The sequence below is a fragment of the Wasmannia auropunctata genome, unplaced genomic scaffold (genome assembly GCF_000956235.1).
Source record: "Wasmannia auropunctata unplaced genomic scaffold, wasmannia.A_1.0 LD336076.1, whole genome shotgun sequence".
Classification (NCBI taxonomy): Eukaryota; Metazoa; Arthropoda; class Insecta; order Hymenoptera; family Formicidae; genus Wasmannia; species Wasmannia auropunctata.
Window position 1 is genome coordinate 4,901,465 of NW_012026814.1, and position 17,901 is coordinate 4,919,365.

At 36.7% G+C, this 17,901-nt stretch overlaps 3 protein-coding genes across 6 annotated transcripts; 2 read left to right on the top strand and 1 right to left on the bottom strand.

Moving 5' to 3' along the window:
• Window positions 1-2,189: 2,189 nt before the first annotated feature.
• LOC105449334 (E3 ubiquitin-protein ligase RNF123-like) lies at window positions 2,190-11,197 on the top strand. Its single transcript, XM_011688492.1, has 10 exons — window positions 2,190-2,704; window positions 3,260-3,585; window positions 3,777-4,763; window positions 4,995-5,131; window positions 5,260-5,363; window positions 5,760-6,979; window positions 8,701-9,029; window positions 9,093-9,258; window positions 9,326-9,472; window positions 10,308-11,197. Exons 1-10 carry the CDS (start codon window positions 2,601-2,603, stop codon window positions 10,625-10,627), a joined length of 3,840 nt encoding a protein of 1,279 aa, XP_011686794.1. The 5' UTR covers window positions 2,190-2,600; the 3' UTR covers window positions 10,628-11,197.
• Window positions 10,832-15,333, bottom strand: LOC105449333 (putative sodium-coupled neutral amino acid transporter 7). 2 transcript variants are annotated; one of them, XM_011688491.1, is made up of 5 exons: window positions 15,258-15,333; window positions 14,138-14,390; window positions 12,421-12,781; window positions 12,086-12,335; window positions 10,832-11,904 (listed from the first exon to the last, which is right to left on the bottom strand). In XM_011688491.1, the coding sequence occupies exons 2-5, from the start codon at window positions 14,247-14,249 to the stop codon at window positions 11,251-11,253; spliced, it is 1,377 nt and encodes a 458-aa protein (XP_011686793.1). In that variant the 5' UTR covers window positions 14,250-14,390; window positions 15,258-15,333; the 3' UTR covers window positions 10,832-11,250. The 2 variants fall into 2 exon arrangements, with proteins under 2 accessions (XP_011686793.1, XP_011686792.1); XM_011688490.1 differs by lacking the exon at window positions 15,258-15,333 and having other exon boundaries at window positions 14,138-14,591.
• A 50-nt stretch (window positions 15,334-15,383) lies between these two features.
• LOC105449332 (bolA-like protein 3) lies at window positions 15,384-17,864 on the top strand. Of its 3 annotated transcripts, none has more exons than XM_011688487.1 (4): window positions 15,384-15,614; window positions 16,093-16,280; window positions 16,416-16,504; window positions 17,517-17,864. In XM_011688487.1, the coding sequence occupies exons 2-4, from the start codon at window positions 16,121-16,123 to the stop codon at window positions 17,580-17,582; spliced, it is 315 nt and encodes a 104-aa protein (XP_011686789.1). In that variant the 5' UTR covers window positions 15,384-15,614; window positions 16,093-16,120; the 3' UTR covers window positions 17,583-17,864. The 3 variants fall into 3 exon arrangements, with proteins under 3 accessions (XP_011686789.1, XP_011686788.1, XP_011686790.1); XM_011688486.1 differs by having other exon boundaries at window positions 15,388-15,614; window positions 16,154-16,280; XM_011688488.1 differs by lacking the exon at window positions 15,384-15,614 and adding an exon at window positions 15,896-16,001.
• The last annotated feature ends 37 nt before the right edge of the window (window positions 17,865-17,901 follow it).

Sequence of the window (17,901 nt, forward strand, 5' to 3'; positions counted from 1 at the left end):
TTTATCGTTGCGTTTTATTTCTTTTGGTTTTTAAGGGGGCAAATTACTTTCTGGAGAAAAATTTATCTTTTTATTGCTTCTTTAATATCTACATATAAGGTTTAAGAGTATATGAAGAGAAACTTTATTGCAAATTCGGAAAATTGACGATTAAGTTATTATATAGGAATAATATAAACATGCAAATCGATAAGCGTACAAATCAGGCGCCCGCGTTTTTCTCAACATATGCTATGTTAAATTTTGCATACTTCATAACTCAGCTCACATTTAATATTATTTTATGAAAATTTATATGGGTATTCTTAATACCATTTTTTATAATCTCTCGAACCATTTTTCAAATTTGTATTTTAATATTTTAATATGAGATAAAAAAACAGCAAATTATGATAAAAATGTCAAATTCTTTTGTAAATTCATAAATACAATTGTTTGAATATAAGAAATCTAGCTCAAGAAATTATAATTGCAATGTTAATTTTTAGAAAATTTTTTGAGAATCTTCATATTTAGATTGTCATACGAATAAAACCGTAGAGTCACAGGCAGAACCAGCAATGAAAGCAGCTATATCATTTCCGCATAGAATTTTTTTTATATTCAACGTCACTGTTATATAAATTACATATATAAAGTTCAAACAAATTATTTAGTAGTTTTCTTCTGGACAAAATATTTCTTAGAAATTATCATATATTTTTTATTATCACTATCTCATATTATCACTATCTCATATTATCACTATATTTTTTATTATTACTATCTTATTATTATCACTATTATCATATATTTTTTAAAATATACATATGTTATATAATTTTTCAATTTCTATATAAATTTATAACTTTAAAAAATTTCTCAGATTTTTTCATACGAATTAAAACACAGAAATACTGAGAAAGTCTACATATTGTTTAGAATTCTTTATATACTGAATTCTGAAATATTCTACAAACAATGCAATTTTTCTTATTCTATAATTTCTGAAGAAAACTTATAAAATTTGAAGAAATTTAAAGTATTTTTAAGAAAAATTTTTATAAATTTAAAATATAGAAAATTTTTTAAAACAAAATAAAATGAGAATTCTTTTCACCAGAATCTTTAAATAATCTCTCGAATATTATTATTTTTTTTTTTTTAAGTAAGGACCACGCACTATAATCTTATGGAAAAGTGGCCCCCATCAAAATCAAAATAACCTGTGCGAAAGTATACTTTTGAGGTACTGATCAAAAGTCTCAATAGCGTCAACTTATAAACATAAGGAACAAAAAGTAAAAGTACAAAAAAAAACAAAAAGTATAAAAATAGAAAAATAAAAAAGAGATACACTTATCACCTCCACGTTGGTTGATCTTGGGTAGCGCTGAGAGTGAGTAATGTAATTACAATTTTGCATGCATTAAATAATATACAGACGTCTATGAAGTTATAAGTATATTTCGATATAAGTGCGAAAAGCATGACTTTATCGATGAGTGTGTTATCATCATCCGAATCGAAAAGGATGCTTTGCACGACTTACGAACGATATTTTAGTGTAACAAATGCATCGTGACTTGCCACTAGTCCGAAAAAAACTCACTTTTCGCATGCTCAACAAGCACGATAAATAACATTTTTTGTGCATGTATTATACATAAATAAATATACAAAAATATAATTATTGTTGGCCGCGGAATCTCAATTACGAAGTCTTCCGTATTACTTTTATTTTACATATAATATAGAGGACTTCTACTTATTGCCTATTGGGATATGTACCAAATATAAACACCTTCAATATGAGAGAGAGAGAGAGAGAGAGCAAGGAAGCGTATTTTTATGATTTTCTAAAATAAAGTGGTTTTAAGCAGTCTTTATGAGCTGACAGTGTAAAAACTATAAGTACGTACTATAACGGTGGTAAAAGCTTGACGTCATTGAGACTTTTGATCAGTACCTCATAAATAATATATTTTCGCACATGTTATTGCTATTTTGACGGGGGCCATTTTTCCATAAGATTAGTGCGTGGTCCTTTGTTTTCTTGATTTTGCAATATTCGAATATTCGTTTTTCATGATCGGTACCCCCTTCGGAATATTTCACTGCGGCGTCTTTCGCCGGCACTGCGTACCTGCGGTAACGGCGCGCACGATCGGCTGATGCATCAGCTGATGTCTCCCCTCCCGCCCCTCCCGCCAAGTCGTGTCGCGAAAGCCTGAAATGGCTAGAATGCGCTGCGCCCGGTCTCCGGTTCAATCTCTCCCCTCCCGCCTCGCGGGATTAATAACGACGAGAAGTTGCCGGTGGTGAGTGTTTCGTGACTTCGTGTGCATGCTCGCGTGCTGACTGCTGACATGGCGACGTCGGCGGGCGCGCTCACATGAGCCCCGAGACCCCCGTCGCAAGGGCCGTCGTCTATCGATTATCCTGTCGCCGTTTGTCGCTGGGCCGTCGACGAGCGGCGGATGAAGAGGAAACGTAGCGTGTGGCCCGGAGTCGCGCGGAGTCGCTCGCTCGTGAAAGGTCGGCGATGTCGCGCCGCGGTGCGGTTTAACCTGTCCGCAAACACCCTGTCCTGTGTTTGACGTAAATTCCCAGTAGCGGCGATGGACACGGACGAAGTTCTGTGCAGGATCTTCGGCACGAGCCTGCTCTCCGCCGAACGTACCGCCGCCGGTAGATCCAAGGATGATCATCTTGGACGATCCAGGTGAGAGTTTAGGTTTCCAGCCAGAGGAGAAGTTGATGGATTTGCTTATCTGCAGCTGTAACTTCTTTCTTCATCCTTGTGAGACTCATTGTCAGTCTACAATGGCTGTAGTATGTCTTTAGCCTTTTGCTCCAAATTGTGACGTTTCTTCCTGGCAAAAAATGCTTTTGGCGCTGCTTTAAGCTCTCTCTGCCATAATCTCTAAGCTTTAAGTAAGCTGGCTGGATCGCAGCTGTAAAACTTAGCAAGCTGCAAATTAACAACAATAAATCAGATCAAGAAAGCCGAGCATGTCTGCTTTAAATATCCTAGTTTTATATATAATTTTTTAAGTTCTTTTTTTATTCTACTTTATATTAAGTAAGCAAAAAATACATGATAGTACAGCTGAGGAAAGCTTAAATGTGTGTCAAAACAAAATCAAATAGGACATGACATAAATCTGTTATATTTTTATATTCTTCTGTTTGTGCCTTTCAAATTTTACTTTGCGAAATCTTTTATTAATTTTCTATTAATTATTACAATTGCTAAGTCGAGTATTTTGTTTTTCAGATCATTTCAGAACTTGACTTGGGTGAACGAGCACATCAGAAAATCCCTGTTGAATCTGTACATCGATACGTGGAACTCCGAAGACAATAGAGAGGGTCGTATAGGTCCTCATTTCGTTAAATTTGACGTATCTGCGCATCATGGTCTTTGCATCGTATCACCTGATCGGCTGAGCGTCAATTCGCAGAGTAGCTTTAGCACAATACGAGCCAATACGGGAATATTCAAGGGGAAGTGGATGTACGAAGTGCAACTTGGATCCAAAGGGGTGATGCAAGTGGGATGGGGCACCGCTCAATGTAAATTTAATCAACAGTATGGCGTCGGTATGTTGAAATGTCGCTGCAAAAGCTGCAACAGTACTTTGCCATATTTTTACAATAATTTCCAATGAAAATACTATCTTCTTACTGATATAAAATAAAAAAAGAGCAAATTATAATACAAATATCAATTTCTTACCTTTGTAGATAATTTTAGTTGAGCTAAAATTTAACTGAGATTCTACTATTCTCAGGAGACACCCCAAACTCGTACGCTTATGACGGAAATCGTGTGCGGAAGTGGAATGTGAGCACCCACAAGTACGGCGAGGCCTGGTTAACGGGAGACATCATCGGCTGCGCGCTGGACATGGACGACGGAACGATAGATTTCTATAGAAACGGCAGAAGTTTGGGCAGAGCGTTCGAAAATATACCGATGGGCGCCGGGATCGCGTACTTTCCTACCGTTAGCCTGGCCTTCACTGAGAATCTAACGGCCAACTTCGGCTCCATACCATTTAGATATCCCGTGGAGGATTACGAGCCCCTGCAGGCGCCGCCGATGGCGAAGGTTCGCCAAGCCTTGCTCCTCTTTCAGTGGCTCTCGCAAGTACTCGAGCTGCTGGAATACTCTAAAAAAGTTGATAAGCAGAATGTTCTGTCGGACGATAAGACTATGAGCGCCCACGCGTTCCTCATGTGCCTAGCGAGGTCCATTCTGAAGCACATTGGCCCCCTGCTCACCGTTTCTTATGTCACCGAGACGGTTTTCGTGCCGTTTATGCAAACACTCTGCAATCTGAGCGCCGACGACTCCGCGACGACGAAATCCGCTTACTCGAATATTCGTAGCACGCGATCGATTGTCTGCCTAGATCTACTGTGGATGTTTCTGGAAGAGCACGAGATCAAGATGTGCTTGGAGAGCACGGTGCTTCATTTACTATCCGCCTTTCGGCACGTTTCTTTGCTACTCGAGTACCCGGATCAGTGCAAGAGCCTGATGCTGCTGACCAAGATCTGTCAGCATACCGTCACACGGCAGTATTTTCTGCAAAACCTGCTGTTCGATCGCGTGCGTTTTGCCAACTTTGTGCACGTGAAACCACTTGACGAGGGCGGATTGACGGACGTAGTGGAGAAGGTCTGGTGGGAGACGAATCCTATGGATCCGTCGATCGAAGCGAACAAGACCAATTATCTGTACGCCTGTGAGCGCATCAAAACTGCCATATCCGGTACGATTAAATGTTTACGCCTTTTGTAATAATTTTTATGACATTTTATGACATTTTTAAGACATTTCACAATTGTGAATTATAATTAGTTTTATATAGAGTATCAAGCTTAGAGTATAAGAATAAGATATTTTTTATTTTATATTCGCAAAATCAAAGAGTATAATAATTGTTTAATTTATATATATATCAATATTTTATCTGAAAAATAATACATTGTACTTTTTATAGAGGTAGAAGCGTTACAAGTCGAATTACTAGTCACATTGTTAAATAATACTGATGGAACAGCCAAGAGGCCGACGTCAAGGACTATCTTTTTGAAAAAGTTCAAACGTTTCGTTCAAGAGAATCTAATATCCAGTCGCGTAAGTACACGCTACGTGTGTAATAGTAAATCTCTTATATGCGAGACTCTTATATACGTGCGACTATCGTCCGCGTAATTATCGTGCATTCAGTCAGCAAACCTGCAGGCATTTTACCAATTCTGCAGACACCCCTGCCGATCACATTATGTTGCTTTCACCGACTTCTGGTTGCATTCAGAATTTTATGGGACACTGAAATTGGGACAAGCCCTGTCTATATACCCTGCAGGTGATAAGGCATTACCGAGAATTATCAGACACACACTCTTGCGAAAGGAGAATCGGCTCTCTCTACTTTTAGTAACGTAGAAACCTTCAATCAACTCAATGTGTTTTTTTCTCTCTATAAAGCTTATATACGTATATTTATACATATTACTGAAATAATATTGAAATGTTTCAACGCTTGCATTGCTAGTTTGATTTGTCGCGTTTATTAATTGCGTTTTTTTTTTTGTTACGTTGGTATGTATTCGAGTTATCTGTAATTTTCTTTTTTTTTATTTCTCCTTTTCTGAGCATATAAAGCACCTGCTTCGTAAATCATTATTATTATAATTCGCAAATATTATTGAGCGACGTTTAATTTACGTAATAGCATTTCCTTATAAATTGGAATGGGCAGGGCGTTCTACGATGCATCGATCAATTACTCTGGAATCGACAGACTTGGTGGCGTAATAACCCACTTAAACAAGACATTCAAGAACGAATTGCTACGACTCCTAGGTCCGGATCATGAGGTAATCGTTACTATGGAACAGCAGCAACAGCAGCAGCAGCAGCAGCAGCAGCAGCGTACAACGGCGACGAATGAAGCATCAAATAATGCTTATGCCGCTGCCGTGGTCGGTACGGCCGTAAGACCACTAGTCGACTTGCCCGTAGCTATACCCGCGATATACCCTCGCTTATTGAATATCAACCCGTCGACGGCGTCGGCGGGCCAAGGTAGTTCTATACTGGAGAGATTTGGATTTTTCTCGCATACCAGAGAAGATAGAACTCCAATACGTCACGGTCCTGCAGACCCGACGATTTCGTTGATGGAATTGTTAGACGGTATCATCTTATTCTACCACGTAGCGGCGAAGAAGCAATTGGCCAAGGTAGCCGGTCTACGCGACAGTATGTCCGCGTACGTTAACGCGATCGCCGATACCAAGGCGAGGCTCGAGCATGTCGAGCGGGAGACAGTCTCGGGGAAGAGTTCTCCCGACGCGAAGGCGATACAGAGAGAGCTGCTCCGCACGACGGACATATTCAGTAAGAAACTGTCGGAGCAAGCGAGACACATGGCGTGGATCAGGGCTGCCGTATATTCGGAGGAGAAGCAAGCGCAGCTGGCCTGGCTGCTGAAGGTGGTCACGCTGACCCTGCAGACCGCCAGCCAGCAGGGCAACATGTTCAGCTTCGTGCCCGATTTCTATCTGGAGGCGCTGTCCGATCTGAGCGTAAGCCTGCGCGCCCACATGCATCCCACCGCGCCGATCGAGAATATCCCGGACTACCGTACGATGCTGTGCAACGCCGCCGAGTTCCTGTGCGATCACTTTCTCGATCCGCGCATAGTGCACGCCAATTCCAAGGACGTGCTGATACTCACGCTCGCCGGCTTTGTGTCAAATCCACTGATGCTGGAGGCACTGGAGAACGTGCCACGCGAGAGCAGGATAAGGATCGTCACGAGTTTGTTGAAACCGTACGAGAATCGGGCGTGGGCGCAGTCTAATTGGGTTCTGCTACGATTTTGGCAGGGCAACGGCTTTGCTTTTCGATATGAAAAGAGCCCGCATCTCTCGAAGGTCGGCACAAAGCAGCAGGAATCTCTCTATCAATTCATAAGTATGTTATTCTCTGTTTTTCACGTAAAACATTCAGATTTCGTTATCTTGGGCTTTCTACAGTAAGCCGCAGTAGTAGATCGGCAGTCAGAAGCGAATTTTGAGCGAGTCAGTAGTGTGTCATAAGCCAGTAATCGTGACTGCGTGGAGATGCCCAAATTTCATTTCTTATGACATAAAACTTGGGTTGACTGACTTCTGACTTCTGATGCTTCTGATCTATTATTAACGTTTTATTGTAGAAAACTCAAATTTAAATCGTTCAAGTGTGATAAAGGACTCTGCACTATTCTTATGGGAAAATGTCTTTCTGGCTAATTTTTTTTATATGTGTAGTTCTCGTCATTTTGAACAAATGTTTCAATGGACATAACTTAATCTTATGAGCTGTTTCCGCGCTGTAAGTCCTGGAAGATTTAGATTTAACATGTAGAAGTATAGGATCTTTGACGGTATATGTCACCCTCAGTCGAATGTGTGTGCGTGTGTATGTTAATCAGTAACATTATTACTTATCAATAAATATTTCGTTTATTCGGATTTTGCTGCAGTGGTCTCTGACCAGCGTCTAATACGGAATAAAGTAGAGATATGTCTGAGTACTGTATATTTGGTTGGATTTGTTTGAATCACAACCAAGTTAACAAACTTTCCGCGTCTTGACATAGATTATCTTAGGGACTTGATCGTCGGAATATATCAGGTACAACTTGCATCTGGATATATCCAAAATAGACTTCAGTAAAAAGACAAGGAATTCCATGTAGATATGCTCACTGATAAACGTGGCTTCTTGAGAGTGAGAGAGTATTCACGTTTCCGGAATGCGACAACACATCAATTATGGATAACATACAATTTTCATGAAGCTCTTGAAAATGTCAATATTAATGATGATGATTATTCTTGGATATTATTGTACTTGCCAATCCGGAGCAAGAACTGTTGGATGCTGTGCATACGTAGCAAGCGTAATCTGGTTTCTGGAGATACGCAAGGCATCAACTAATTGTAAATACAGTACCCAGACGCATCTTTACTTTATTCCGTATTAGACGTTGGTCAGAGACCACTGCAGCAAATTCCGACTGATCGAAATATTCATTGATGAGTAATGTTACTGATTAATACACACGCACACACACATACCACACACACACACACACGCATTCACACGCACGCACGCACACACACACACGCACTCACACGCACGCACACACACACGCACACACACACACACACACACACACACACACACACACACACATTCGACTGAGGATGACATATACCGTCGAAGAGTCTATACTTCTACATGTTAAATCTAGATCTTCCAGGGCTTACAGCGCGAAAATAGCTCATAGAATCAGGCTGTGTTCATTGAAACATTTGTTCAGAATTACGAGAACTACAACATATCAAAAAATTAGCCAAATCCACAGAAAGACATATTCCTATAAAAATGGTGCAGAGTCCTTTATATTTATATGCAAACTATTGGACAACGTCTGATATTATTTATATTTATACACACATATACAGGGTGTCTCGTACTCAATGGTACAGCGCTTGTGGGCAGGTAGTGTAGTCCACAAGCGCTGTACCATTGAGTACGAGACACTTTGTATAGTATATGTATATTAAATAAATATGCCTTTTGGATTTTTGTAAGGCTTAAACCTTATTTCGATTCGGTTATCTTCAGGATTTGCTGTATTATTTTAGAACCGTGTCCATCGGTAATATATCAAGCGCACGTGAGGGACGTGTTGTTGGGCAATCCGCAGGTGACCACGCAATTCTTGAACTCGCTATTGAATCAATTGAATTGGGCATTCTCCGAATTCATCGGCATGGTGCAGGAGATTCACAATGTGTCGTCGAGGCCGGAACGTGTGTTTATCGAGTCGAGACAATTGAAGATCTGCGCCACTTGCTTCGACCTGGCTATCTCGTTGCTTCGGGTATTAGAGATGATCTCCACGGTGGCTCGGGACGTCTTCAGTGATCCCACGCACTCTTCCAGCGAAATCTTACTGGCCAGATTGAGTCAAGTGAGTGGAGAACGTTACTTCGCGAACGATCCTTCGAATTGTACAATCACGTCATGATTTCAGTTACTCTGCCAAGTGTTGAACAGGATGAGCTCGCAAACCAACTGTTTTCAACACGTGATGCTGCTGGAAATACCAGATTTAGAGTCTATAGATCACTTTCCTATATTAGCTGCCGTAATCGGTATTTTGTTGGCTCTTCTCGAGAAAGAGATGAAGGATTTCGCTGGTAAATTACAAAGAAAACTGTGTGCACGTAAAATTAACGCTTAATAATTTGTGTCTTTCATTACCAGCAAAATCGACGATTGAAGTACCCAGAATTACACGAAGTTTATTGACAGAACCGAGCTTCCAGATCAGTTCTTTGCATTTTGTTTTGGGTGATACAAAATTGAAAAATACAAAGACAAAAAATGTAAAACCATTCTCGTTGTTGAACTGTAAGTGACAACAACTTTTAATTTGGGTGTTTTCCAACAAGAGACACAAATGACAGTGCAACATGAATCATTACATTCTTGTTATTTGCCAATATTAATTAACCCAGTAAAAACAATGATTCACTGTATCATTTATGTTTCTTGCTGAAAAGTATTCTGTACATGATAGTGTATGTGTATGCTTTTTCTGATTTGAGCATTTAGGTATGTAAAAAAATATAGGTATGTAATTGCTATTGCAAATTACTGTTTTTTTTTTTTAAGTAACTATATGTTTTCATTACATCAATCGCTTTAGCTCATTATTTTGTGCGTAAAAGTATCAAGTTACGGTTTTAAAACACTAATAGTTTATTTATTTTGACATAAACCATCTCGTTTAAAAAACTATTAATTATTAATTTTTAAACTATTAATTTTTTTTTATAATCGTAACTTAATACTTTTATGCACAAAATAATGAGATAATCAATTGATGTAAAGAAAACATAGTTACTTAAAAAAATATTAACTTTTGATGATAATATTTCTATATGCAAAATATTTATCTATCTATCTATCTATATATATATAATCATGTAATTTTATCTTAAAAAATGGTGACTTCGAAATCTCGAAAGCTCTAAAATAATAAAAAAATTTTTTGCTAACCATAATTGCTTTTTCGAAATAAACAATCTTTTCCATTAATGTTTTTGTGTCATTAAAAGTAATAACGATACAGGAACTAGATGCTCAAGTTAGGAAATGTTAATAATTACAATATCATAAGTATCTTACTAATTTTAATATCAAATTAAATACAAATTAATTTTTCATTATTCTTTTCTTGTAGATGAGGAAGATGTAACGGCAGAGGAAATTAACCGAGTAAAGCAGATGATAACATATCTCGACACTTGTCATACGTTTTTACCCGATACCAAATTGATAAGTGATGACGACAACGCTTGTACAATTTGTTACGCGTTTCCAATTGCCGCTGTATTTAAGCCGTGCAACCATCAAACGTGTCGCACCTGCATAGATCGCCATCTGCTCAACACTAGGGAATGTTTCTTTTGTAAAACGTTGATAGACAAGGTCGAAGATCTAAGTGGGAACACGTTGCATGATTTTACTAGCGAATTCCCAATTTCGAGGGCGACTTCTTGATCCCGTGACAAGATTGTTTCGTTTAAATTGCATATACTGTATTAAAGATTTGTTGAACTTTTGCGTTATGCGTCGAGAGCACCGAGTTCTGACAAAACTGCCGCATATAATTTTAATTGTATAATAAAGAATTCTTTTCTATGAGAGGAAAAGAGAAAGATTGAGAAAAAACTAGGATAAATTGAGAGTAACAGAGAGATTGTATAAAGTATCACGAAGAGTTCGTTTTTATTTACATTTACAAATATAATAAACCTATAATATTATTGAGCACGTCTCGGCGATGGAAGACATCAAAAGTGTAAAAGAATTCAGCTTCACACAGTTATTATGCACGAATGAGTTAATCGGTAAAATTCTTACTGATAAAAAAATTGTATATGTATCAGTCTTTTTCTGACGCCTTAACTATCTCTTTCTATCTTAACACTAATGAAAGGTGAACAACATGGTCGGATTGCAAATCAGCTTTCCCAGTCTCTTCGAATTACGTTATACGTGAGATCTGTAGAGAGCATGGCACGCCGTTAACAGATTGTTATCGATGATAATAAATCTTTAAGTTTCTCAGATCGCGCAATTTCTAACCCTAATATGTACCATCTCGAGTGTAGCAGTTCCTATCAAACGCACAGACTCGCTCTGAGCTGTCTGAAACCGCTGACTAGTGGCGGTTTGGCCGGCACCTTTTGCAGATCCTGAAGGGCCTCCATAAACACGACGCCGCACACGAAGGCACCGAGTGCGGTCAGGAAGATCGCGAAGACGATCAGCAGGCGGTTCTTGTTCAGGTACAATTCTGGATCTTTGAGGAAGACGCTCTGCAGGAGGCAGACGCCTGGCAGTATAAAGATGAACATCGCGGACAGCGAACCGAGTAAGTTGATGACCGGCGAGATGTCCGGCACAAGAATGGCGATGACTAGCGATAGGATGAACCATATTAGTGTGACGATCACGCGTACATCAATTCGATCGAGGCTCACGTCGACGATACCAAGAAGCGCGTCTCGGCCGCAATACAGTACGATGGGATAGGTGGTGAAGTTCTTGACCGCGATTGCGATTATCGCCACGGTCACGACGGCGCTCTTATCGGTGTAGCCTTGCAGGATATCGCTCGGGACCTTGCCGCTACCGAACGTGGCGTAGCCAAAGTAACCGACGACACTGTACGTGCCGTAGCAGATCAGCATGCTCACGACGGCGCACAGAGTGAATTTGCACAGATTACGGTCCTTCATGCAGGCGTAAGTCGGTATCGCCGTCATGTGGCTCTGTGAAATATACATACTCGTAATTACGTTTTAAAACGGTATACCTAATATATGTGGGAGCGATAGAAATTACATTAAAACTATTATCATACAGAGCATGTATAATGATTATAATATTAATATAGTATTTAATCTAAGGTATATAATCGAAGGATAATACATAAATTAAGAATTTACGTACCTGATAAGCGAAGCAAATGATGGGTATTATCTGCAGAACTTCGTATCCGTTGTCTGGCCAGATTTTCATAGGCGGCACGGTACCGTTCTGCTCGCCGAAGCTTTTGTAAATGATCAACCATACGACATACACGATGGTTATGCAACCGACGGAGCTCGCGTAACTTAGAACGTCTAGTCTTTTGAAAAAGCATAGGGGCAATATAAATATACTGCAAGATAAAGCTGTGACAAATGGCCTAGATAAGTACCTGGAAAATCAAATCAGTTTTTTTTAAGGTTTATTAAAATAACGATCTGACGAGTTGCATTTTTCTCTTTTTTTTTAATAATTACCATGTGTGACAATAGTCAAGACCATAATACGTGGCGAACACCCTATCGAATTGATCGCCAACGATTATCAGAAACGTTAAGCAACACCCGAAGCTGTAGACAGCCACGCAGATCCCGCAGAAAGCAAGTGACTTGGATCCACATAATCCAGCAAATGTGTCTTGCATGGTATCGGTGCCTGTACTGTTGCTGCAACTAGCCAGGATCACCAGAGCAGCTATGATCAATACGAGAAAACCGAGTTGAGTCACGACGGAGGTTCCTACCCCACCGGCTTTGTCGAAGGCCTGCGGGAAATTCAACAATCCAGCCCCCAGTGTGGTGTTTACGATCAAAAAGATTGTTCCCAAAACGCCAGCACCTGTAACGCGAACAGACGTCTAGAAGAAAACTCTCTCATTATTAACTTCTCATTCCATGCATACATTTGATCTATCATCTTGAATATAAATCAGGCTCTTCGAATTACTTAACTTTAATTTAATTCAGTTCAGTTGGTTTATCTTTGACCAATTAAAAATATAAAAAAATATTAAGCGGCTCTTATGATCAATATCATTGCACAATATTTGATATTGCATAATATTATTGACTGTTTGAAGGCTATATTAAGGATTTGCGCAATATACTGTGTCAATCAAAAGTTCTTTGAAATATATTGCGCAACTGAAATAGTTGACAATATCCATACTTTGTGACTACTGTTGTGCAGTAAAGAGTCAAATCCTTCAAAATATATACATATATTTATATTTTTCCATTATAATGATACCAATACTTTGACGAAATATTGATCCTTAGACAAATTTAATATTGTAAGTATTAAATTGGTTAGTGATTAATTACTTATTTTGAGTATTAAAAGAATTGCTAGTGTTTTGAATACTCAAAATAAATAATCACAATTTTGAATACGGTTATATTAAATTTTTCTAAGGATATTGTATGAATTTCAAATCTTCAGAAAAAGAATAGATAAGATATTGACTAGATGGAATGACATCTCGTATGTAAATATCAATTTTCTTAATTTTATATTCAATGACAGTCAACAACAATTTATCAAATGTTGAATGATTTTATTATTATTGAAACATAGTTAATAATTGCTTAACTTGTTAACTCTTAATTCGTTCATAAAAATTTTATGAATATACATATTTTCTCTTCCGTATTCCTTTATTTATCTTCTCTTTTTTTCTTTTTTTATAAGGCAGTAGCCACACAAAGTTACTTTCGTATAGCTCAACATTTTAGAATTAACTAGATTATTGCATAATTTGATTAAAGTTATATTGAATTGTTTAGAGAGAGTGCGCGCGTAAATAGTATTGTACAATATGATTATATACAATATTATTGATTGTACAGGCGCCGCTTTAGATTACTTGTTTATAGACATTGTAAATGGTAAATGAATAATGCATTAAACAAATGTATTCATTTTATAGTGCACAATATTTTCTTTACTTATCTCATCGATTAATTACAACAATGATAAATGAGTCACAATACAAATGTGATCCTTCAAAGTTAATAAAATGGAAAAAAAAAAAATGTGTGATGTGTCTGATAGTGTGTGGTCTTGGTCTGTAATTCAATTAGCTAATAGAACTTCTATTACTTTATTAAGAGAGATTATTTGTGCATCTTAGATATTCTTTCGGAATGATCGACAAGGTGACGCCTCGTGTTAGCTGTGTCGTATTGAAATTACCTCTTCGAGTTTCATTGTTCTGCGCGTGTGAAGGATTCGGTCCAGTCGATAGAAGTAGATTGTTAGTGAAAAGCGGTTCAGGATCGCCCACGGCGCCCACCAGACGATCCATGCTTGATGCGTTCAGCGTTCGCGATTCGCGAATCGGACTGTGTGATGTCTGTAATGTGATGACTGTGATGCTTTGTTTTGTGACGAACGTTCCTCTTCCTCCACCTCCTCCACTTTCCAGTGTGTGCAAAGTCCACGAATGCTTCACGGAGCAGAGGTCAGAATTAGTATAAAAAAGAGCACAAACTCGGCAGTCGGCGTGCAAGCGAAATACATATATATGTTTGACGGCACATGGCCCGTTTTACGCCCCGCAATCCGCATTCAACACTGCATCTATAACAGCAGCGCATATGGAACATGGGACGCCCGACAATTAATACATCTCGTGATGAGAGAAAACTGGACAGAGGGCGTTTAATTCAAAGTACGAAGATCTCTTAATTTTCGTAGTAGGTATAATGTATGTACATACATACATACATACACAAATAACTATATTACTTAATTCTAAATGAATTGTAAATGATTAATTAAATGAAAAAGCAAATATTCTTCCTGTTAAAAATTTTTCTTAGAGATGAGAATTCTTTATATAATTTGTTCAAAATTTTTATATTTTAAAAACTTTAAAAATTTTTTTATATAACTTTTTTCAGAAACACATCAAAATTTTTTATAAGAATCGGAATAAAAGGTACATAGACATAAGTTTACATTCTTTTCATTCAGAATTCTTTATATATGCGAACTCTGAAATATTCTAAAATTTCTCTTATATCCTATATATATATATAATTCTAGCAATAAGTAGAAGTTCAAAAAACTTCTAAAATTGTGAAGAAGGTATTTTTTTTTATAAATTTATATAAAAAACTATTATAAAAAACAAAAAATTTAAAATTTATTATAAAAATCTATTATAAAAAACAAAAAATTTAAAATCTATTATAAAAATCTAGGTATTATAAAAAACAAAAAATTTTTTTAAATATGAGATCAACTAGAATTTTTTTCATCAAGGATGTTCAGAAAAACAAACGCAATAAACACGAATAAAACCAGATACCTATTCCAGCTGTGCGTAATATTGCATATCAGTTCGAGCGATCATCGACCTTCATTCACCGGTCGCGATCTCTTTGGTCGCGACACTCGTGCGTAATCAGTAATCAGCTGATCGGCGCAAACCTAACCTTTACACGAGTTATGGTTAAGGTTAGGTGCGAGTCGACCGGCGGAGGCGGCGGTATTTATCGTCATCGATTTTCACAGTCATTCTCGAAAATTCTCGACTGGTAGACTGTAGAGATCGGGGAGAACGAATCTTGATCTTCAAGAAGAAATAAACGTACGACAGGAAACAGCCACGACTCGTTCGACTATGTTTCGACGTGTGTTCACGTCGAGTTCGCGCAGCGTATCGGTAAGCACGTGGCACGTGTCTTGGATAGGGATAGGATGCGGAGCTTCTTGCAAGGCAACGAATCTCGACCAACTCAGCTGACGAAGCTGTTAATTCAACCGGCAGGATTGCCCCTAACAAAATTTTTTGGCTTCATTTATAATTACTTTGGAAAGAATTATTTATTTTATTAAATGTGTATAATATATATTAAACATATAAAATATATAATAAATATAAATCTCGGTATTAAATATAATCTGTAAAAATTTTTAAATTTACAGATAAATATAGATAATATATATGAATATTTTTAATAGATGTAAAATATAAATGAAAGAAAATGTATTTATTATACATATTTTTTTATGTATATCCTGTATTTTCTGTGGAATAAGAGATAAATAAGTATGTTCGAATTTAATGAAAATAATTTCTTAATTTTCTTAATTAATCCAATGTTATTTGCCTCTCTCGAGCAACGTTTTGCATGCTGTAGATAAGCGGTGCGACTAAAGAGGACCGCAATGAGAAAGATGAATAAAACCAAACTGTTGCAGCTGTTATCTCGACTATGGAATGGGTCCAATGGTGTACTTGCGGGTAAGCATGCCGAGCAGAAAATGATATCTATCCTGAGGAACAGGTTTCCACAAGCTCAGCTGATTGAAGTTACGGATGTGTCAGGTAAACATTATTTTATACTGTGTATATTTTTTAGATAGATATATAGATAGATAGATAGAGAGAGAGAAAGAGAATGTTTTTGAAGAATATAAGTATTTAATCAGATACTGACGTAATTGCAATTATATTTTATAGGAGGATGCGGTGCTATGTTTGACATAAATGTCGTTGCTCCAGAATTCAAAGGACTCAATACTGTAAAGCAGCATCGAATCATTAATGAGGTAAAGTCTTGATGATTACAACCCAGAGAAGTTATAGCAATCATGTATATAGCGACAAAATAATAGAGTCCTCGTTTTCATATATTCTACAACTCAGAGATTCAAATTTAATCTTTTTCAATATTTTCATTCGGAATGAAATGTAAGTAACGATGCAATATAATTAATTTGTTTATAATAATGTTTTCATTCTTTGATTAAATCTTGATTATCCAAAATCCCGCTTTTCGAGGCGTGACAAAATAATAGGATCACCAGGAATAAAAAGAAGAACGTGTTATTTAGTGAAGGAAAAATGATTTAATTCTTTGTTACATTATGATTAAGTGTAATTTAAAAAAAATCTGCATTGAATAGCTTAATCTGTTTATGTAGAATTTTATCATGAACTGGCTAAAATTCCAGACCTGCTTCCAGAATAATAGTTTTGTCCTGAAACCGAATTACCTTCTCTTTCGATGTATATTTCTAGAAAGGATAAGCATACGTTTATTTTATACAATATTAGGAGATGCTGGCTAGTTTTGCTTTTCTATCTTTTCTTTAATAAACCAAGAAAATACCTTATCTTAGCTGAGAGTATATCGCTTTGTTTTGTTGAAAATTGTAATGATCATGTGAGAGGTCTATGTGTGGAAAATTTAGCGTTGACTGTTTAGAAATTTCACATAGCGTTGATTTGCTGCATTTAGAAAAACGACACGATCTGGTAATTATGATTGAGTATGAAAGAAAAAAATTTATTATCTTTTTTTGAGATTTTGGACGGTCAAAATTTAAAGGAATAAAAGCATTATTATAGATAATTAATTAATGCAGGTACAAATTAAAAATTAATTTCATTATATAGCTACGTACATTTTAAGTGAAAAATATACATATAAAATTTATACTTATATTATAGAAAAAAATTAATTTTTTAATTTCTTTGAGCCGAAGAATATATGAAAATAAGAATGGTTCTATAATTTTGTTGCGATTTATATTAAATTATTAATTTGTCTTATTGCAGGTTCTTAAGGAAGAAATCAAAGATATGCATGGCCTTCGAATACATACAAGTATTCCGCAGACATAAATTTTATTTTGGACAATTATTAAATTAATTTTGCAGAAAAAAAATATCTTGATTATTAAATTAATTTTACAGAAAAAAATCTATTGATTTTAGTGAAACTAATATAATGCATCTGAATATCTTTTTCAAAAGTTTTTAAGGAATTTATTTAAGATCTTTAAGAAATTTTTTATAAATATTCGAAACAATTTATTGTATAACAAGTTCATTGTTAGTCTGATTGTGAGTCTGTATTCAAGATGTGGAGATCTTATACAAAATATAGAAAATATGTATATTTTATAGGATGTAAGTTTTGTAAAAACAAACGTTGTAAAAA